This window comes from Rhinolophus sinicus, linkage group LG02, assembly GCF_036562045.2.
Source record: "Rhinolophus sinicus isolate RSC01 linkage group LG02, ASM3656204v1, whole genome shotgun sequence".
Classification (NCBI taxonomy): domain Eukaryota; kingdom Metazoa; phylum Chordata; class Mammalia; order Chiroptera; family Rhinolophidae; genus Rhinolophus; species Rhinolophus sinicus.
In genome coordinates this window covers 92350711-92375561 of record NC_133752.1, presented here as the reverse complement: position 1 = coordinate 92375561, position 24851 = coordinate 92350711, and the positions used below count along the sequence as shown (strand labels likewise).

At 32.5% G+C, this 24851-nt stretch overlaps 1 protein-coding gene across 1 annotated transcript in view; it reads right to left on the bottom strand.

Annotated features, from left to right (window-relative positions):
• Positions 1 to 24851, bottom strand: part of MALRD1 (MAM and LDL receptor class A domain containing 1) — a 541690-nt gene that overhangs the window by 328529 nt on the left and 188310 nt on the right. Inside the window, exons 23-25 of the mRNA XM_074324842.1 lie at positions 20872 to 20982; positions 17911 to 18124; positions 790 to 1037 (exon numbers count right to left, since the gene is read on the bottom strand). Of these exons, the coding sequence (XP_074180943.1) occupies positions 790 to 1037; positions 17911 to 18124; positions 20872 to 20982 (573 nt within the window). The remainder of the gene's footprint in view (positions 1 to 789; positions 1038 to 17910; positions 18125 to 20871; positions 20983 to 24851) is intronic.

The following is a 24851-nucleotide window of genomic DNA, read 5'->3' as shown; positions in this document are numbered from 1 at the left end:
AACTGGTACTATTATTTATGTATCAATCGCTCATAAGCAAGATTCTTGTGAAGTCATCTCATATATAAATTATATGATTTATATTAAATGCAAAGCTAAGTTTAGTTCCTAACCTAGCTGACTCAAATCCTTTGTGGAATAAAAACAATCAAGCAAACAACAGACAAAGTGGAGGAACCTGGAAATACATAATCACCATATGAGGCTGTTTGGCCCAAACATTCATACAAACTTATTTATACTGTTAACACTCTACAAAGCTTTTCTTCAAACTTCCACAGGATAATAACCAAACCATTTTTTATTCCTGCCTATAGAAATTATTCTACATTTTTAGGGCCAAGTTCAGTTTTCTTTCCCACGAAGACGTCATCAATCATTTTATTGTAGCCCCAACAATTTCTAATATTAATTCTTGAGCATATTTAACTATGTATATCTCATTGTTGGTCTTGTTTCTGATGGTGAAATACCCATAATTCCAATACATACTAAAAGTCTTGAGTGGAAGCCACTGGTTTTTTACTCCTTTTGAATTATCCATGGTTATGGGTGATAACTATGAAATTTTCCAATGGTTTCCAAAATTCCAGTATCTATGGAATTTATCCATAAATTCTTCCAACAATTCTAACAATCCTCCCCTCTCTTCCTTACTTCACCTTCTCTCTCCCTCACACATCCCATCTTGAAAAAATTCAACCATATTTTTGGTCTGGTCCTGACCATTTCATTTTCTATATTTGACTCCATCATCCATTGCTCAGAATATTTCTGCTTTTTCCGTACCTTGCAGTTTTTGCTTCTTCTACTTATGACGGGGCTTGAAATTCTGGCTGCTCTCATGGGCTGCTGAGGGAACAAGCTCTTTATGAAGATGTAATGACCAGACGAATTTCGCAAGGTGTGATCAGCAGCTGGCTCTGTGCCCACAACAGGCATGCTGCTGGCTTTCAAATTCCAGTCAAAGTCATCGTCCTGCTCCTGCTCCCAGGAACAAAGATCGAATTCAAAATCGCAGCGCCCCCTAGCGGTACCTGGACAATATTTCCCAATTTATGGTAGAGAGAAAGGAAATTAGCTGACTTTAAGGCATGAAATCCAAAATTACAGAGATCATGTAATGTTGAAAACTTCACAATATTATATTGACAGACATTAAAATAGAATATTCCAGTTTGTTACACACAGCTACTCCCATGGCTTACATATGTTTATTTCTCCCCAAATCTGGTTCCCCGTCTCAAAATCAATGGCAAAGTATTTTGGCATTTCACAGTTTCTCCTCCAAGCATCTATTTGATCAAAGTGATTTATTTCTTCTCTCATCTTTGCCTTTCAGGTCTTGGTAGGGAATTTAGGAAGTTTATTATTCTGCAATACAGTTTGGCTTGGGAAATGCTGCCTAAAGCAAAAGTTATTAATCATTGTAACTATTTTATAAACATATCCTCATTTTAGAAATGAGAAAATTGTGAAACAAAAAAGGTAAAAAGTGTAATAATTTGAATTAATTTATTATAATAAGTTGCTGAAATTAAATATGTTAAGTTGCATTAAGTACCAACTAAGTTGAATTAAATACCAACTATTAAATACCAACTAGTTTATTTTAAATTACTTTTAAAATATTTTATTACTAACATCACTTAAGTTTTTTCTTTCATTTCCAAGACAGTAAGAATTACTGAGTTCAATAATGTCCTTATTGATTTTCTGACTGCTGGTCTATCCACTTCTGATAGAGGGGTGTGGAACTCCCTAAACATGATAGTGGATTCATCAATTCTCCTTGAAATTCTATTAGTTTTTGTCACATGTGGTTTGATATTCTGTTGTTAGGCACATAATGAACTGTCATGCCTTCTTGGACAACTGACCTCTCCATTGTTATTTAATGCCTCTATTTATCTCTGATAACTTCCCTTGCTTTGAAGTCAGCTGTCTGAAATTAATAGAGCTACTCCTGCTTTCTTTTGTTTAGCGTAAGTGTAGTATATATTCTCCCATATGTTTATTTTTAATCTATAAATGTCTTTATATTTAAAGTGGGTTTCTTGTAGACTACAAACAGTTGAGTCTTGTTTTTTTGATCCACTCTGATATTTTCTGTTCTTTAATTGGTGCAGTTAGACCACTAATGTTCCAAGTGATTTTTGAGAGAGCTGGATTAATATCTACAATAGTTGATACTATTTTCTGTCTGTTGCCCTTGTCTTCTACTGTTTTTTTGCCTTTTGTGGTTTTAATTGAACATTTTATATTATTCCATTTTCCCTCCTTTCTTAGCATGTTGGTTATATTTCTTTACTTTTTTACTGGTTGCCCTAGAGTTTACATTATACATTTACAAATAATCCAAGTTCACTTTCAAATAGCATTATACTCCTTCATGGGTAATGTGAGCACCTTACAATAACAAGACAATCTTAATTCCTCCCTTCCACCCCTTGTACCATTGTTGTCATTCATTTCACTTATATAGCACTCGTAAGCATATTTATGTGTACATGTATGACACATAAACTTACAAAATTAAATACATTCTTGCTATTTCATTTTGAGCAAAATCTTATCTGTTAGATCAATTATAAATAAGAAAAGTAAGTTTTTATTTTATCTTTACTTATTCCTTCCTCATTGCCCTCCTTATTTTATGTAGATCTAAGTTTCCGATCGGTATAATTTTCCTTCTCTATAAAAAACTTAACATTCTTTTCAAGGTAGGTCTACTGGCAAAATATTCCCTCAATTTTTGTTTCTCTGAGAAAGTCTTTATTTCTCCTTCACTTTTGATGGATAATTTCACAATTCTAGATTATATTCTAGATTACATTCTAGGTACAAATTCTAGATTAAGATATTTTTTCCTTAACCCTTTAAATATTCCATTCCACTCTCTTCTTGCTTGCATGGTGTCCTGTCAGAAGCATGAAGGGAATTTCCTCTAATATTTGCTGTGGAACCTGGTGGAACTCCTAGAAGTAAATCTCACAACATTGTGATGGAGTCCCTATAAGTGGATCTCCTGAGTTTTTAATTCTCAGGCTTGCTCACACTGAGCCTCCGATAATTCATCAATGACAGTTCAAGTTTTCCTACCCTGCTGCTGGTTCCGGTAATGGGTTCTGCTCTTGAGTCTCTGCTCTGGGAAGCTGTGACTCCCTATGTTCACCTGTCTGTCTCTCCAACGTTGGGGGCAGCAGATTGCCCTGTGTTCTCCCCTCTCTTATTAATCCAAGAAGAGTTGTTCATATTTTAATCTGTTCAGGATTTTACTTGTTAGGACAGAGTTGCCACTTTCAAGCTCCACATATACAGAACTCGATAGTAGAGAATACACAAATGACTTTTTATACGTCTGCTGGTAAATTATAAAATGTAAGCTAAGATATTATAAAACCAAGCATTGTATAATTAAGAGAACATATCTTATAATTTATATGTTTAGAATACTTTCTATAGTCTCTATTTTTAAGTAAATAAGTATGATACAGCATAAAACCAGTAAGTGATTGATTTGACCATAAGTAATAAAGTATACTGCTTACAATTCTTTGATAACAATAATTTCTTACCAAGGTGTGTTTAAATAGGGGCAGGGGGGTGGCTGATGAGCATAAAGGGGATCAAATATATGGTGATGGAAGGAGAACTGACTCTGGGTGGTGAACACACAATGTGATTTATAGATGATGTAATACAGAATTGTACACCTGAAATCTATGTAACTTTACTAACAATTGTCACCTCAATAAACTTTAATTTAAAAAAAAAGAAAATGAAAATCTGTAAAATCATAATGACATGTGAGATGGTGTTCAAAAACTAAAAATACTTGAGAAAAATCTAAGTTTCAATACATCAATCTATATTAAAAGATTTATCTCTTTAAAAAACCTCATCTGAACAATTGCTCAAATATTTTTAGGCAATTTTATCTAAATGAGAGTAGGAATGAGTCTGCCACCCAAACTCTCAGGGATCTGCTCTCCAGTGCACAGGCCCAAGGAAAGCAAGTAAACTTCGCAGCTGAAGCCATGGCAATTCCTGGATGAAGAATCTACTCTCTTCTGCTATGGAGGACTCGAAGAATTTCAAATTGTGCTAGACATAAAAAACTATGTTTTTCTATATGGATAGATCCTTACAATTGGCACAGATCAAATAAATTTGTTTAAATACACAAAATAATCTCTATGCTCTTTGTAGTTAGTAAGGTGGAGAATATGAAAGCATAGTTTTTACCATTGTTTCTATACCCTTTTAAAGCATTTAAAACTACTAAGATGAAAGCAAACTTTATCATAACTCCCAGGGAGGAACTTGACCATAAATGAAGACTGGCTTAAAATAATCCTTTTCAGCTTTTGAAAGAACTAAAAATGGATACATTTAACACAGCATCAGGATTAATATACTTTTAAAAATCATTTTATTTAACAGTCAGGCAAACACTCATTTCTAATATTTTCAGGGATGGAGAAATTTTTTCTGTCATAATCTGTTACCGAACAAATAGGGTGGCCCTTTTCTACCCAATTGCTAATTCAGTTTTAAAATTACATTTTAAACTTGTTTTGGTAATTTACTCTTTCCTAGAATAGACTGTAATTCTTAAAACGTCCTTTAGTTCAAAATACTAAAGTTATCCTAAGTATTTTTTCAGAGGATTGGGAGATAAATCACATTAAAACAACATTGAACCTCTGCTCAGCATCTTGTTCAGAATCTGAACTGTTGTCTTAGTTAAGAATTCTACAATGCATTCATCTATCGAAGGACATTTTGGTTGTTTCCATGTCTTGGCCACCGTAAACAAAGCTGCAATGAACATTGGAGCACACGTGTCTTTATCTCTAAATGTTTTCAGATTTTTTGGGTAGATACCCAGGAGAGGAATTGCTGGGTCATATGGCAATTCTATTCGTAATTTTTTGAGGAACCTCCACACCGCCTTCCATAACGGCTGCACTGGTATATATACACAATGGAATACTATTCGGCGGTAAGAAAAGATGATATAGGAACATTTGTGACAACATGGATGGATCTTGAGAGTGTAATGCTGAGCGAAATAAGTCAGACAGAAAAAGCAGAGAACCATGTGATTTCACTGATATGTGGTATATAAACCCAAAGCAACAAAAGAACAAGACAAACAAATGAGAAACAGAAACTCATAGACACAGACAATGGTTTGGTGGTTGCCAGAGGGTAAGGGGGGTGGGGGGTGGGGGGTGGCGGGTGGGAGATGAGGGTAAGGGGGATCGAATATATGGTGATGGAAGGAGAACTGACTCTGGGTGATGAACACACATGATGTAATACAGAATTGTACACCTGAAATCTATGTAATTTTACTAACAATTGTCACCTCAATAAATTTAATTAAAAAAAAAAAAAAAGAAAAGAATTCTACAATGAAGTGAAGTAATTCAGTTGCCCCTGTATTGGAGACTTGAGCAGCCCTTGAGGAGTGGGTTATCATACAGACCAGCATCTAGAAAGGACAGTTGTATAAAGAAATAATGTGTGCTGCTGAAAAACATTTCATTTGTTTTTAAAAATCATACAAATGTTGCCAAATGAATCTCTATGGTGTAAAACATATTTTTCTTTTGATACCTACTATAGTTTTGAACATATGTTTCCTCGGAAAGTTTAATTCTAACATACAAATGGGGAAAATACAGTAAGCAGGCATAAGTTGTCTGAATATCATATCAGTGTAGTGAGATGGAACAACTTAAAATTTCATATTTTGTATTTCCCATAGGTGCCAGGTGAGAAAACAGCCAAAACTCTTTTGTGAGATGACAATTCCTGGCATTTCACGGAAAAATCAATGCCAGTGCCAGACAGGTGTGTCATCAGGAAGAAAATATTCACCTTTGTCTACAGCTGTATCATCAATCAAACTGTTTTCTACCTTTCTAAATGCTATAATTTTTCCATCGATCACTATCTTCATAAGTATGAAATAACTGTTACACTTTAAAAAAAAATAGATATAATTTTGAAAGAACAAAACATAATTCCTTTTAAAATCTGACCATCAAATTCCTAAAATTAAAATCTCATCATTCTATTCATTTATTCGTTATTGAGCATATGCTATAAAGCAAGCACACTTAGGAAAATGGGAAATCAACTGGAAAGGAGACTGCTGTGTATCGAACATAATATGTCTCAGGTTCTGAGCATTCTCTTTACGTTATTTTAAGTCTTGCAACATCTCTATATAATAGTTATTATTCTTATTTGGGTTGATGAGAAAGCTGATGTTCACAGTTAAATCACTTTGCTTAGCATTACTGTAAGCAGTAGAGCTATGAGTTGAAGAATGTTATGATACAGCCCATCTTCCTACCATCTGGAAGCTTCTTTACCTAAGATTTACTCATCAAATTCCATTCTTCTTACACATAATCAACACAAGACTAACTAAAAGATAAAAAAACTGAACTACTAAATTCTTAGGCTATATGAATCTGCTATGGTAGGCAAAAAGAAAATGATACTGAATATTGGGATAATCTAATCATATTTAGAGCACTGTGGTATTTTCTGAATATTTAATTCCATGTATGGGAAAATTTGAGAATTGAAACCATTCAATGAGAGAAAGATAATAGAGGCCTAAAACTATGCATGCAAGATGCTATTAAAGGATTCAAGAATACTTACACTGATATGATTACAAACATTAGAAAGGGGATGTGAAAAGATGTGCAAAATTAATGGTACCTGTTTCAAATACTTAAAATTGTATTATAATTAAGAAGTACAAGTAGTAAGAAATATTATCATCAAAAACCCATACTGATCAAATATGGAAACACTGATTCAACATTAGGAAAGATGTTATTATATAAGGGGTAACTGACAGTTGAAAAGGCTTTTTATGTGAGGCAGTGTATTATCTCTTAAGAAAGTGTTCAAGCAGGAATTAGATGATTCTCCCTTCCCACCTCTATTGTCTGCCATGGCAGGGAAGTTATACAAATGATTCCTTTATTGGTTGGTAATTGATTTCTCAATTCATTCAATAGCAATTTAGTAGCTGTTGGGGCTGATTCATCAATAAGCATGTCCTAGTAGATTTCTCTCACATGTTAATAGAAGTGCTAGAATGGTGATAAAATAAAAATGTATGATTAACTGTTAATTGAGTAAAAGTTTATCCTTCATAGGAGTCTTACTGTTAAATCCCTGTTTCAAAAAGTTTGGACTAATTTGCATTAATCTCACCAACTCTACAATTCTTTGACTTTATAATTCAATTAATGCCTCACATTTTGACAAATTGTTTATATGTACTTATAAAAGGGTTAGTAGCTATATTATTATTTCTTTATTTTTCTTCATTTAATTAATTGGTATTTTCAATAAATATGAGTATCGAAAAAAGAGAGAAGAGACAAATTATCTATAGCAGGAATGGAAACAGGGAATATCACAGATCCTATGGATATCAAAGGATGATGTGAGAATACTATGCACAACTCTACATGCATAAATTTGCCAGCTTAGATGAAATGGACTTATTTCTTGCAAAGCACAAGCTTACACAACATAAAATAATTTGAGTAGCTTTTTAACTATTAAGGAAACTGAAGTGAAAATTTAAAAAATCCTAAAAAAACAATCCCCAGGCTCATATGGTCAAACTGGAGATTTCTACCAAATCTTTAAGGCACACAAATTAGAAGACTTAAAACTGTCACAATTTGAAATGCCATAATTGTCTACACAGAAAAATCTAAGGAATGTATTATAAAACTCTGACAACTAATAAATGAGTCAGCAAGGTCATAGAACACAAGACCAACATATAAAATTAACCATATATATATATATATATATATATATATATATATATATATATATATATATATATATATATCAGCAATAAACATATAAACCAAATATTTAAATATAATACCATTTAAAATCCCTCAAATAATGAAATACTTAGGTGTAAATCTTATGAAATATTTACAGGACTTGTATGTTAAAAACTATAAAACACTGATGAAAGAAATCAAAGAAAATCTACATAATAGAGAGATATTCTGTATTCATGGATTGGAAGTCTCAACACATTCAAGTTCTTATTTCTCCCAAATTGTGATAAATAGATATTTAATTAAATTATCAAAATTATACCAATTTGTATAGATATAGGCATAATTTTTCTAAATTTATATAGAAAGTCAAGCAACTGGAATAACTAAAACAATTTTGAAAAAGAATAAATTAGGAAGAATCATTATATCTGATTTCAAGATTTATTATATTACATAGTCTTAGTTATCAAGATTGTAGCACTGGTGGAGGACTCAACACGTGGATCAATGGGACAGAAAATAGAATTCAAAAATAGCTTCACACAAGTACAGCAAACTAATATTTGAGAAAGGTGCAAAAGCAGTTAAATGAAGGCAGGGCAATCTTGTTAATGGTGCTGGTGCAACTGGATAGCTGTAGGCAAAACCAAACAAAACAAAATCTTGACCTAAACCTCATACCTTATACAAAAATTAACAAAAGGAGCCATAGACTTAAAAGTATAATATAATACCACACAACTTTTAAAAGAAAAAAATAGAAGAAAATCTGGGACCTAGGACTTGGTGAAGCGTTTTTAGATGTGACATTAAAAGCATGATCTCTAAAAGGAAGGATCAATAAATTAAACTTTATCAAAATTAAAAGTGTTTACTCTTTCCCTGTTAAGAGAATGAAAACACAGTCTAAAGCCTGGGAGAAAATATTTGCCACTCACATATCTGTCAAAGGATTTATATCTATAATATATAAAAAACTGAAAACTCATGGTTAAGAAATCTGGTTGGAAAATGAACAAAAAACACGAAGAAACATTTCACCAAAGAGAATACAGTCTACAGTTGGCAAAGAAGTAAATGAGATGGTCACCATTACTAGATATTAGGGAAATGCAAATTAAGACCATGATACACTATTGCTTCACACCTATAAGAACAACAGAAATAAAAATTAAATAGTTACAATACTAAATGCTCACAAGGATGTGGAGAAACTGGATCTCTCATACATTGTTGGTGGTACAGTAGAATGGCACAGCCATCTGGAGAACAGTACTATGGGATGTTGTATCTAGACCAGGGGTGTCCAAACTTCTTTTGATGGTTTTCACCAACGGCCATATGTGGTAAAATACACAAACAGCCGGGCCACTCACTCGAGGTGAAGTACGTATTGCCTCACCTGGTTTACTTAAGTAAACTAAATATATTTTTGGAATTTGCTGCATGCCAATTAACAATGGATTGTGGGGCACAGTTGGCCCTTGGGCTGCAGTTTGGACATCCCTGATCTAGACCATTGAACATGAGTCAGCAATAAAAAGGAACAAATGATTTATACACAAAACAACTTGGATGGATCACAGGGGATTATGCTGAATGAATACAGTCTCAAAAGGGTACATACTAAATGGTTCCATTTGATTATATAACTTTCTCAAAGGGACAAACTACAGAAATGGAGAATGAAGCAGTGGTTTCCCAAAGTTAGGAATGGTGGGAATAAGTTTGACTATAAAGGAGTGTCTCAAGGGAGATCTTTGCTGAGATAAAATATATTGACTGCAGTGATGATTACACAGATTTACAAATGTAATAAAAGGCCACAAAACTATATGTGCGTATTGAACCAATCTCAGTTTCCTGATTTTGATAGTGTACGATAGTTATATAAATTGTAAACACTGCATGAAGGGTATACCGGATTTCTCTGTATTATCTTTATAACTTCCTATGAATCCACAGTTATTTCAAAATTCAAAGTTCAAAATATTAATGTCATGTGACAATTATTATTGAGTGACATCATTGGGAAATTGTGATACAGTGATTTCCTTTTTATTTCCTCATTGTATGAACCAATAATACATTTTGTAAAAAATACCTTATCAACTGTTTCAAAGAACAATTGTTCTATCAAAAGTAATTTTGTTTCTAAACAAAAGGATTTTGGAGGTAAGTCATTTGGGGAAATCCTATTAACAATATCAACTTTTTGAAAACTCACAATGCAGGAATGGATTTAGAGAAGCCCCTCACGCATAATTCTTGCTCCCTAAAGACTACCTGATTTCATAATTTGAAAAATATCATCCTAACACATATCATCGAAAACACTGAGTCCTGAGCAGTGTTGATAATTTTGGAAAGACAATGAAGACTTCTGCGCCCCGTCACTCAGCTAGAGCCTGACATAATGAATTCCTGGAGCTCAGCACAGCTGATGCTTCACAGGAAGCATGATGATAGTTGACCTACTTCTTAATGTAATCTCCCCAAAAAAACAAGAGCTAGTCACAGTCCATGATTACTAAAGTATGTATCCGAAAACAAAAGAAAAAACAATAGTTGTTTCCAAGGTGATGTGTTGCTTTTATGAATGCCTGTGTTGACATTAACATTGATATAGGGCCTTTCAGCCCTCCGAAATGCTTTGCACTTATCTCTCATTTGTAATTGGAATGTTTATGAACCTATCACATTTACTAGACAAGGAGCTCCACAATTATTCAAATAAGACCTTGTTTTTCTTTGGTTTTGCTCCTGAGTCACTTATATTATTATTGCCCAATGTTCACCAAATGAATAAATGAAAAGGGAATGTCAGGTATGCAAGTGTTAATTACAAAATGCTTGCATAGATTTTATATGATTATTGACTAAGAATGAAGTAATTGTCTATGTCAGTGGTTTTCATGCCCAGGATGATAGTGTACTCTGGCCCACCCACAGGGGCACTCTACACTTTTACATCCATTTCGGACACAACTGAGCACAAATTCTGATATGGTAAAAAGTTTCAGATGGGGCATTGAACTGGATATGGTAAAAATATATAATATAATCTTACTGTGAGTAAAAAGTAGCATAAATATCACAGCATCAAACCATAGCCCCTTCTCTCCTCAAAATCATCTGTTACTTGAAAATGAGAGACTTCCGCTATAACAAGTGAGAGAGGACAGTTAGGATGTAAACTAGTCATCTCAAAAAAAAAAAAAGTCCTGAATAATAACTAAGCATGTAGGGAAATTATAATTAGGCATTTATGGAAAGCAAAGGACATTGTTATCCACAGGGTGATAATATAGAAAATATTGTTTTAATTATTAATGACTTTTAAAATAGTCCTTTGGGGTTTTGTTGTTGGTTTTTTAAACTCGAATACACTAGACATCACTGGGCTTGATCCATCAGTTTTTTCATTCTTTATTAAAATGTCAATTTGTCAATGAGAACTTTTCTAGCTGCCCTATTTAAAACTCCAACCACCATTCCAAGCTTTTTCTTTCCCACAATTCCGTGTTGCTTTTTGCTAAAATATGAGATACGCTGAGCTATTTTACTTATTTTGTTTTATGTTCTGTCCCTCTCCACTGCCACCAGCCAGAATACCAGTTGCGTGAGGGCAAGAAATTTGTCTGTATCGTTCACTGTATTATCCTAAGGAACTAGAACAAATCCCGGCATGTAATGTGTGCTCAATATTTGCTGAATTAAGGCATAAGTGCTCATTTTAAAAAATTCCTTTAAATTGTCAATAAATTATACCAGGCAATTAAATAAACACATACCCTTAAATCTTGATTTGAGTTAATAAATTCATCAAAAAATATATACAGAATGATTTTTAAATTTAAACACTATTTTTTTGAATGATTAAAATCCTGATATATTTGTATATGTTGATAAGAAAATAATAATAGGTCTCCCTTCTCACCGGAAAACTGTTTCAAAATTTTGTATTGTTTAGATTAGTGCCTCCCAAATTTGAATGTGCATATGAATCACTTAAGGATCTTGTTAAGATGGAATTTATGGTTCTGTATGTCTGGAGTGGGTCCTGGATTCTGATTTTTTAAAAATGATTGTTTATGAACCAAGATTTGATTACTGACTTTAGATAATTTTTCAGCAATGTTAAGTTGCACATTGATATGACATAAAACAATGTTATTTTGAGGAGCATTTCATCCAGTAGGAAAAATAATATGTTTAAAATATTTGTAATGCCTTTAGTAAGTGTGCTATTAAGTAATTGACTTTAAGAGTTTGGTTTATTGTTTATCAAATGCTCTTTCATGAAGAGCGACTCCTAATGTAAACTACAGATTGTGGTGATGACAACATCACAATGTAGCTTCACTGACTGTAATAAATATACCACTCTGGTGGGGGACTTTGATCGTGATGGGCAGGCTGTGCATGTATGAGAGTTCAGTTTTGCTGTGAACTGAAAACTCCTTTAAAATGTAAAATCTATTAAAAATAAAAAAGACAACAGAATGAAAAAATATTTGCAAATCATATAGATAAGTGTTTACTGTATTTTGCCGTGTATAATGCACTTTTTTTTGCCCAAATTTGTGAGGGAAAAATAAGGATGCACATTATACATGGGCAGTACTAATTCTGTATCTATATAAATGTTTTTAATTTTTTTATTTGTGCTTATGAGTTAAAAGTGTAACTCTTCAAATCAATAACGATATCTGTATGCAAAATAATACCCTGGAATATCATAATATGTTTTGCTGAACTTACGATGAACTTGCAACGATGAAGAGTTCTTGGCTTTCTATGATGCGAAAATATGGTAAATTTGTTACTGGTACATAAAATTTCTTGTACCTGGTATCTGTTTTTGTGTTTTGTAATTATTTGTTACATAAAATTTCTTGTACCATAATATGTTAAAGAAATAAATGCTCAAATTCCTTTATAATACAAAAAATAAGTACCTAAATGTAAACAATTAAACATTTTAATTAAAAAATTAAAACAAAAGATTGTTTTTCCCTGAAAGATTGGGCCAAAAACGTGGGTGTGCATTATACATGGGAGCACATTATACACAGCAAAATACAGTAATATCCAGAATATGTAAATAACTTCCTATGATTCAACAACAAAAAGCAGACAATCCTATAAAGGGATGGACAAAGAACTTCAATAGACATTTCTCCAAAGAAGATACACAAATGGCCAATAAGCAAAAGAAAAGATGCTCAACATCATTAGTCATTATGGAAAGGAAAATCAACCACAATGAGATTCCATTTCACATACACTAGGATGACTATACTAAAAAATAAAAATGGAAAATAACAAGTATTGGCTAAGTCCCAGATTTCCTTCAAGAATTTGTTTTGGAGGGGGAATTGAATGAAAGTGGGCAAAAGATACAGACTTCTACTTATAAGATAAATAAGTATTAGAGATGTTTCGTTCAACATGACTGTAGATAATACCACTGTATGGTACATTTAAAAGTTGTTAAGAGAATTCTTATTACAAGAAGAAAGATACTTTTTTTCTTTTTGTCTTCTTTTTTTTTCTTTTTTTTTTTAATCCATATAAGATGATGGATGCCACCTAAATTTATGTGGTAATCATTTCACAATATATGTAAGTCAGGTCATGATGTTGTACACCTTAAACTTATACAGCACTGGATGTTAATTGTATCTTAAAAAATAGGGGTAATTAATTAATTAAAAGAATTTGCTTAAATATATTTCATCCACGCCTATCCTCATCATGTTCCTTAATACTACAATTTGCTCTTCCTCCATTTATGATTTCCCTTAGCTTACTCCATATTTTCGCATAGCACTTACCACCTTTTAATAAACTCTGCAATTTATATACCGGGAGTGCCAAAAACATGTATACACATGACTTGTTTTCATCTTTTGTTATCAGTATATATTGAATATTACAATTTTAATACATTATTTTTCATTTCTTAAAATGTTCATGCATTTTTTGCACCCTCTGTATATACTTATGTAGATACACACACACACATGTATTTGTGCATGTAGAAACAGAAAGACTATTTTTTTTTATTGGGGTGACAATTGTTAGTAAAATTACATATACAGATTTCAGGTGTATAATTCTGTATTACATCATCTGTATATTGCATTGTGTGTTCACGACCCAGAGCCAGTTCTCCTTCCATCACCATATATTTGATCCCCTTACCCTCATCTGCCACCCCCCAACCCCAGAAAGACTATATTTTTTGTTTAACTCAAGGGTATGATGGGTAGGATTTTTCTCTGTTTATTTACTGACGTATACTAGGTGTCCCATACACGGCTTGACACATAATTCCTCAACAAATATGCGTCAAATTAATTTGATATATCTATCTTCTCTATTTCTCTTGATCATTCTTGACAGGGTTTTGAAGATTTTATCAGTCTTTTCAAATCTCCTCTATCTTAAATTTGTGTTCTATTCCATTAATTTGCACTATTAGCCAGTTTCTAATATAAAGATTAAGTGTATGAATTTTTCTCTAAGTATTCACTTGGCTAAATCCCACAGGATTCTATGCATTATTTTTATTACTAGTGTTTAAAACATTTTTAATCTTATTATGATTTGGGGCAGGGGAGGCATGAATAATTAACAATGTCTTTCTCCTAACCAATAGGGAGTGTCTAGCTTTTTGTCTCATAATTGATTTCCAGCCTAATACAAAAGGGACAATCTATTACTTTCACCTGTTTAAAATTATTGATATTTGCTCAATGTTTAATAATATAACTTTTTTTTTTTTTTTGGTAAATGCTCTGTGTGTGCTTGAAAAGAATAGATAACTGCGATTGGTAGCACTTGCCTATTAGGTTCAGATCACTTACTAATTATGTTGATCAAATAAATATCCAGCACCCTCACTAATCACAGTGCAGAATTAAATTACTTTGAGTATGCTTGAGATACTCTTAATTGTGTAGCAACAATAAATATGCTAATTAGAATGTACAGGGAAACAAAAACATGGTTGTTTTCCAAAGGAGCCTCTGCATCAATGGTAAAGATATGTTCAAATAAGATTTTAGAGCGCTCAGATACACAAATAACTTTCTTCTTTGATTATGTCATATATCTTAGACATGGTATTTATATTATGAAGTAATAAATAACATTGTGATTTTTCTACTTGATTCTGCTTTCAGAGTCTACATTGATCTACAAAAAAATTAAAGCATCAGTTACTTTTGTTTTATAAAGGATTATTTTCTTCTCCATCAGGGATAGTCTATGCCTTTAAAAATAGTTGTCTTTTTTTTTTTTCATTCTTTCTGCGATTTCTATGTGGCATACTTGTACTTAATGACATTTCAGAAATTTTCTTAGAGTTGTGATACATGTTCAGCCTTTACTTAGAATTATTTTCTTAAAAAATCCAAGTATTATGGAACTTAATTCTAAATTCTTGGTTGGGTGTCAGCCAAACTTCTGAAATCAGCTGCTATGGTAATTAAATTTTTTTATTTCTTCCTATTCTTTGGCATCTAATTAGGGCATCAAAGCTACAGCTACCTAGGATAAATAACAGTACTCAGAATTCACATAGCAGATTTTAGCCATCCTATAATTAAAACATAACATTCAAGACCAGTATAATTATATAGTTATTTTTTTAATTCATAATAAAAATAATCAATGCTATGCAAATAAAACTTACACTCACCTAACGAGAACCAATATAAAAATGTGGTTACTTTTAGAGTTTCTTCCAAACTCTAAAATTAGTTAGAGTTTGGTTAGTTTCTTTATTTGTTCTAAGGAGCTGAAAATTTTTTCTTCATCTTCTTTAATACCTGGAACTAATCCAGCTTTCTTCTCCAGTATGTATTATTATTAATATGAGTAGACCCACTAAAACTTAAACAATGGGATTTGGTAAACAGTTCACCAAAAAAACACCTCGAGTACAACCTTCCCTCCAAAAGCTAATGATTAGTTTTACCTTCATTTTCCATATGAAATACCAAGACAGGAAATTTGAATACTCTCCTGACCCTCTTAGTACATCAGCCTCCTTTTCCAAACACAGACATAGGATTCCTAGAAATTTTCACATTAGAACCTCTATTACACACATTACAAAGAGTTCAAGAAAAAAATCAGACAGAAACAAATCGATACTTTAAATACTAAGGAGGTGAAGACATAAATTGGAAAAAAGACAGTCTCTTCAATAAATGGTGCTGGGAGAATTGGCAAGCCACATGCAAAAGAATGAAACTAGACTGCTGTATGTCACCGTGTACCAAAATTAACTCAAAATGGATCAAAGACCTAAACATAAGACATGAAACAAAAAATTGCATAGAAGAAAGCCTAGGTACTAATTATAGACCTTGGGTTCAAGGAGGATTTTATAAATTTGACCTCAAAGGCAAGTGAAGTAAAAGCTAAAATAAATGAATGGGGCTATATCAAACTAAAAAGTGTCTGCACAGCAAAAGAAACCATCACCAAAACAAAAAGGCAACCAACTGACTGAAAGAAGATATTTGCAAACAATACCTCTGATAAGAGGCCAATATCCAAAATGCATAAAGAACTCATATAGCTCAACAACAACAACAACAAAAATAATCCAGTTAAAAAATGGGCAGAGGACCGGAACACACACTTCTCCCAAGAAGACATACAAATGGTCAACATACAGATGAAAAAGTGCTCAACTTCACTAGCTATTAGGGAAATGCAAATCAAAACCACAATGAGATATCACCTCATGCCTGTTAGAATGGCTATCATCAACAGGACAAATAACAACAAGTGTTGGAAAGGCTGTGGAGAAAAAGGAACCATCATACACTGTTGGTGGGAATGTAAATTGGTATAGCCACTATGGAAAGCTCAGAGTTTCCTGTAACCATGGCTCCCCACAATATATATATATATATATATATATATATATATATATATATATATATATATATATATATACACATACATACAATAGAATACTATTCTGCCTTAAGAAAAGATGAAATACTGCCATTTGCGACAACATGGATGGATCTTGAGATTATTGTACTAAGCAAAACATGTTAGACAGAAAAAGTTAAGAACCACATGACTTCACTCATATATGGGATATAAAACTATAAGCAACAAGTGAACAAGACAAATAAACGAGCAAAAACTCATAGACACAAGAGGTTAGTGGTTACTGGAGGGTAAGGGGCATGGTAAAAGAGCATACAGGGGGTCAAATACATGGCAATGGAAGGAGAACTGACTCTGGGTGGTGAACACATAATGCAATATATAGATGATGTATTGTAGAATTGTACACTTGAAACCTATGTAATTTTACTAACCATTGTCACCCTAATAAGTTTTTTAAAAATTATATCTTGCAAAAGAAATACACTGGCAGCATTAAAAATAACATTCAAAAGCATAATATCTGCTCTGACTGATAACCTAATTGGTGTAATACTCAAATAAAAATGGCACTAAAGAAAATGTAAAACAATTTGATGCAGAAAATAACTACAAATACCCCAGAAAATATTCATAAGGTAAAGATAAATATTAATTAATACAGAACTCAAGATTAACCAAATGTTTTGCTTGGCTCACATATGATAATAATGGATATTGCAAGAAAGACTCCACAATTGAAGGAATAGATATATGATATAAACAGAATTTCTACATGTGTGGGTTTTTGTTGTTGTTGTTTTAAGATTCAGTTTTACACAGAGGTGCCAAAGTAGTGGTTCATAAGTCAAAATACTTGAGTTCTACACTCAACTCTGTGAAGATTCCTGTTTTCCAATGTATCTCCAATTACTTCATACACACATACACAGACACACACACACCAATCCATCAGCTAGTTTTAAATGAATTATGGTTCTAAATTAAGTATGGAGAGGAAGAAACTAATGTATGTAAATAGTTAAATCAACTTACCTAAGCTATACATACTGTTTCCACAATTAACACACCGCATAGAGTAAGGTTATGTAAGATAAAGGCAAAAGTAAGGAAACAGAACACTTCCACTTACGGCAAAGGAAGGTGGTCTCATCAGAACCATCAGCGCAATCATTCACAAAATCACACAGCTTGTCCTGGGCAACACAGTGCTTGTTGGCACACGTGAATTCTTGAGCAGTACACTTTCTGTCTGGCCTGAGTAGGGGAGAACAATCTTGAAAGGAAATGTCATCCACTGCTACATCTCCCATGTAACTGACACCACGTCTTGCCCTAAAGACAATCTGAAGGCAGGGAGGGAGGGAGGGAAGAAAGAGGCAATTTCAGTCCATCAAAAATGCAAAACTTGGAGCAACCACTACCTATAGGACATTAGATTTGAATCTGATGAAAATACCCCACAATGAAACTGACCCCAAGAAGTTTGAGGGTCATCTAGGATCTGCCCCATCCTCAACACCTAAGAATGTGGGAGTGGTGACCCCACTGACTCTTGTCTAGAGTTTTAGGATGGTGGCCTACAGAGCAGGCAGGAGTCACCTGCCTCTGCAGCAATCAGATCCAAAACAAGACCTGAGTGTTTCTTAGAGCTTCATCACACATGGAAACAGGAGACCAACCAGGGGACAGAATCTACCAAGAGAAAGAAGATGCAAACACATCCTTCACTCTGTGTTGCCCACTTCTGGCCATTCCTCAGATCTGTCCACACCAATTACTTGAAAGTGAAAAGTTATTAAACTCAACACCATGAGGTTTTTGAATTGACCACGTCTTTGGAACTGAAATGATACTGATTTGCCTTTGATCAATATATGTGATGAACACAATTCTCATGCACTCTCACCTTTGACAGTGAGATCCCACCTAGGCGGACTCCAAGAGAATTAGAAGCAATGAAAAATAATAACAGGATTCACTGAAGTTTTCAGAAGGTCCATCTATAAAGTTTGTAGTATTACCACTGCTTGGAATAATAATGAACACTGGTCTCATAGAACGCAAAAAGTTACATATTGTTTAGTTTCAAATTTCTAAGTGAAATTAATTCAGAGTTTCTCTGTAGGCCAAATATGTATTTGTGTGTTAACATAAGAAATACTCATATATTTTAAGATAAATTTAGAACAATTAGAAATCAGTTAAGAAATACAGTTACCTCAGTGATTTTTATACAAAATATTTATTGTTATCAAACTCTCAAACACCTTTTGACCAAATCTAAAAAAATATTTTTCTTGAAAGAAATAGTTTTCCTTAGATGTTACACCTTTACACTATTGTTTGAAAACCTAAGTGTTTTCCATTTAAGATGACAGGCTAGAATAATTAAAAATCATGCCTCTCACATTATTGAAAAATAAAAATAAAAACACAATTTGTATGTAAATTCACATATTGAATTTACATAAAAGGGATCAATTGTTCTTCACAGAAGATGTGCAAAAAAAATAATAAATTTGGATGACATTTTAAGAGCTTAGAAGTAATTAAAAAGAGTTAAAACTGGAAAGAATAATGACTACAATGTTTTTATAAGGTAAAAAGCCCAAGAAAAATATCTATACACAAATTCAAAAAGGTATTCTACTACCTGGATATATCTAAACATTTAAATACGTGATGCAATGCTCTGTGTATAAGAAACCACATATTCCATAGACTTTAATATTAAATGTGATTAAATATATTATATATATGTGTGTGTATCCATATATATATATATACATATATATATATAAAATCCCCCCCCCCCCAAGGAGAACAAAAGCAGGGTCAATTCTTTTGTAAAAGTTGGAAAGCAATATAGCACAGCAGTTGGGTTATGGACTCATAGATAATCTGCCTGCGTTTCAAGTCTGTCTGCCATTTTGTGATTACATGACTAGGGCAGATTACCAAACTTCTATTTCTATATTCTAATCTATTAAGTATAGATAATAATAGTATGTACCTCATACAGTTACTATGAAAATTAAAGGAGTAAATAGTTTAAATTCACAGAACAGTAGTTAGCACTTCATAAGTGCTAAGTATGTGATTGCTGAGAGGAGCCTATCTATGAGATAGGAGGTATCTATGAGACATAGCACAATCATGTAGATATACTTACTGAATATTCACAGCAGAATTGGTTACTTCTGCTGTATACACAGAGGACTGGAAATTCAATAATTAGCAAATATAGTATATCTTCTATTTAGAAAGAAGTGATTCTAAATTCATGGAATTAAGCCCTGTGCAATTTAGACTAAGAAAAAATATTCTCCAACAAAATGGCTTGGTATTCTCACTGTGCTTATCCAAATCTTAATAAATCTTAATAGAAATCTGCCTCATCTTCCAAGAAAACCCCCTCTTTGCTCCCCCCCAAAAAGAGAGAAACTATTAAATTTTAAAAAATTTATAAACCACACACACATCCACGGAGCTCTTGTATTCTTGAAAATTCATGAAAATTAAAATTCATACTAAATATCTTGGCACATCATTATTTTTAGTTCAAATATTTTAATCTCTGTACTACTCATTTATATACATATATATATTATATATAATATTATATATATATATATATATCTTATCCTAATATTCTTATAATCTACATGAAGACAAATACATCACACAATTTTGTGCCTTCCCAAAATATTTTAGAAATAACTAAATCTCTTAACTCTAATAAGGCTCCACAATATAATGTGCTTTCAATAGTCTTTTAAATCACATTTGAAATAATGTAATTACAGTCTCTGAGAATATATTCATAAAGTAGACGGAGGTGTTCTTTACATATGGGAGGCTGGGCAATTACAGAATGAAGGACAGTTGTCATTAAAATTAAATGTTCCTAAAAGTATGGTTGTCTAATTGGAAGAAATTAGCACATTCTGAAACTGTAAATTCCTTATGGAAAATGTTATATGTATACAAACAAACACATCACAAATGGAAGATTATGAGTGAAAGAAATAAATTATGATTAAAGAAAAAATCAACAAAACTTCATCACTCAACTATTTGGATTACAAACCTGTATATGTGAATGAATGCCTAAAAACACTTCTATTTTTTTCCACTGTGCACCTTGCTGTCCACTTTGAGCCCACAATTTAGAAGTAACATTGCCTTTCTTGCTGAGTACCTGCAGAGATAAATCAAGTAAGAAGTGCTGAAATATTTTGTCTTGACAAATTTTAAACATACGGGATTTTCCCAGAATTTTCCCAATTTTTTTTTAAATTTTAATATCAACATGAAGTCCCTGAGAGAAAAGCTGAGGCATTTTTTTGTTAGATGTCTTTGTTTTCTATACAGCACTCTGTCCCCAGGGTATTTCACAAGCTTTGTGTAATAAAAGTGAGCATGAAGATCTGTCAGTCAAGTCTGAAAGTATCTGGGCACCATTTAATTAAGAACTCTAACTACATTAGCATTTCTGAAAGCTGACAGCAGTGACGACTGGAATTTTATATATGAAATAACATCCATGTAGTCCCATGAAAAGCATGGATTACATACTAAAACACTCTTGAGAATGACCTTCCTCATCCTCTTGGGTTCAGTGGTGGCAGTCATGTTACAGTGGGAGCCCATTCGATGTGAACAGCCCACGTGGGTGACATGAGCAGGCACCCCTCATGCTGTGCCAGTAAGATTTCCCTACCCACAGCCTTAAAACTACAGATCCTCATCAGTACTGTATCCTCATTCTAAGGGAAAGTTCAGATTAGTCTCAGCAGACAAACGATCATGGCTCTTCTTTTAGAATGATACAAAATGAGCCATCAAGAGAGCAACGGGAGAGAATCAGGAAAAGCAGAACAACTTCACATTTTAAACTAACTGACTTAGAAGGTTTATTTAATTGTTTCACAATAATGCATTTTAAAAATACAATGTGTACAACCAAAGAATTATTAAGGTGAAGGGTTCATGATGGTTTTGACTTTTGAAAGTAAAGGTAACTTTCAATAGTTTCATTCTCTATTTTTTAAATTAAATTCAAATGGCTTCTTTTATAGTAGTAGAGTTTCTAGTCTTGAGTTTCTAAGTAATATATGGCTAGCAAAAATATCACCAAATTCTTGGTCTATAAAATCCAAGTTAAATCAGCATGTTATCAAAGTGAATAAAATACAATTTCTTAAAAAATATGAACCATTTTTGACAGGTACCTAAAAAATACATATGGGAAGTAGATCTTTGTATGAATGTCACTCTCTATATAGATCACTATGGAAAAATATGTTCATGCAACATGATAATGCAATGTTCAGTGTTATTTTATTTACCCATGCTCAAAAGTAAGGATGACTATTTTAATTATTAATATTTGATAATTAATTACTTATAAAATTTTAATATTGTTTTATAATTTTTCATCTAATACAAAATCTTATCTAAAAAATGAAAGTATATTTCAGATAATTAATCTCAACTATAAAATATTCTAGATAAATAATTCTCATTTTTCTGATGAAAATCCTGCAGTAAGTTGTATTGATTGTTTTGCTTAAAAATATTTTTTAAAAGTCAATGTAAGAGGGTAAACAGGGTCAAATATATGGGGATGGAAGGCAAACTGACTCTGGGTGGTGAACATACAATGTGAGATATAGATGATGTATGATGATGTATTACAGAACTGTACACCAGTTCTATGTAATTTTACTAACAATTGTCACCCCAATAAACTTTAGTTGAAAAAAAAAGTCAATGTAAAACAAAGGATAAATTATAACTTCAATCCATAAGACTGTTTGAATGCTTTTAGATTACTAAACATAAACATATAAATATATACAAACAAGTTTACTTTTAAATTATTTTGGGTAAGGAGTCTCATCTACAATAAAGAAAATTCTTCTCAAACTGATCTACAAATTTAACATGTTTCCATTAAAAAAACAGCATTTTTGAAATAATATGCTTATATGAAAATTTGAAAAAAAATATTTGAGATATGTTTATATGAAAATTTAACATGACCAGGAGATAATTGTATAAAAAAAGATGTGGTACAATGGAATATTACTCAGCCATAAAAAATATGAAATACTGCCATTTGCGACAACATGGATAGATCTAGAGACTATTACGCTAAGTGAAGTAAGTCAGACAGAAAAAGTCAAGAACATGATTTCACTCACATGTGGAATGTAAATCTGAAACCAACAAATGAACAAGACTAATAGACCAGCAAAAACTCTAGACACAGGCAACAATTTAGTGGTTACCATAGGGTAAGGAGGGAGAGAAGATAGAAGAGGGTAAAGGGGGTCAAATATATGGTGATGGAAGTAGAACTGACTGCTGGTAGTTAACACACAATGCTAATACATAGCTAATGTGTTATAGAATTGTACACTTGAAACCAATTTAATTTTACCAACCAAAGTGACCCCAATAAATTTAATTTAAAAATTTATTTAAAAGACAGTAATCAAATGGGAGGGAAAAAAGCACCTAATATTAAAATTATAATCAAGCTACTGGAAAATAAGTAGTTAAGCAGCTGGCCTACATTGTATTTCTCTCTATATACTGGGGAAAAAACAAAGCAGGTAACCCAAGTGTAATCTCCTTGCAAATATGCTGAACATAGACTTCTTTGTAAATAAATTAATGGTATTTGATTAGACAAGAGTCCTTATCTATGTGGAAGCTTTTAGGGAGATATCCCTGGTCTAATACTGCTCATGGTAAGAATTCTGAAATTTTGGGATTTATTTTACAGACATGACTTCCTAGAAAATGTTATATAAGCTTTGAAACTGAGTATAAATGGAGATGCTTTACAACTGAGGTGGCTTTTTCTATGTAAATGAGTTATCTTTACATAATGCTTACAAACCTTATATATTATATAAGGTATTTCCAATATGGGAAGACAGGATCTAAGGATGTACATTCATATTCTAGGACCTCTCTCTGTTTTGTCTGTATAACTTGGTCTTCTAAAACAAACAAACAACAAAAAAACCAGGACCCCATGGAGAAATAATTAACGCCAAGAATGGAACAGAATAAAAATAAGATGAGTCTAAAACATTTTTTGGCTAGAAAAGAATGGAAATTCTCAAAGACTAATGGGCTTATCAAAGAAACATAGAAATCAGCTTAAAGGGTCTCCTCTGACCATATGTGGAACAACAAAACCAAAAAATAATAAAAATGAGAGATGATAAATTGAATATAATAGGAACCAATGAATCCACACTGATATAGATCAATAATAAATGGATAAAATGGATCAATAAATGGAGAGAAAATTTGGGGGTATTTTTACAATAGAAAAACAACCTACAAATGTGGACAGAATTATGGAGTTAGAAAATCACAAGTAGGTAATCATCATAGTAAAATTAACTCCAGCAAAAAAATACTACAGGATGCAAAAACTAGTGGGTAAAATTGAGTTGATATCAGGATTTTACATACTTTCAAAATGTTTCTTCCCCAAAATTTATTGATAACAAAGGGAACAAAAGTATTGAGACCAATTAACATCATGTCAATGGGATGCAATATTGGTGATATTACAGAAAAAAATAAAAGCTTGACATTGAACAAATCCAAATTGAGAGACAGTCTATAAAACAGTTGAATTACAATCTTTTAAAATATCAATATCATAGAAGCCAAGGGAAGATTAAGGAATCGTTCTAGTTTGAAAGACACTAGGAAGAAATAACAACTAGGTGTTATATGTGATTTTGTATTGAACTGAATTTTCCGTGTAAAAGATGCTACTGGGATAATGGGCAAAAAATAGGATCTCTGAGTGCAGGGTATGTTGAAGTTGTCTGTGAGATTCTCTGACATTTTTGTGAGTTCAAAACAATGTATTTATTTATTTATTTTTACAAAAAAAGCAATTTGAAAAAGATTACTGGAGAATGTAGCACCACTAGCATCAAAAAACAGCAGTAAGAATGCACATTCAATGTCACCAACGTGTGTATAGTCATTTGATTATGCTACTCTCAGAACATTGATACTGAAACCTAC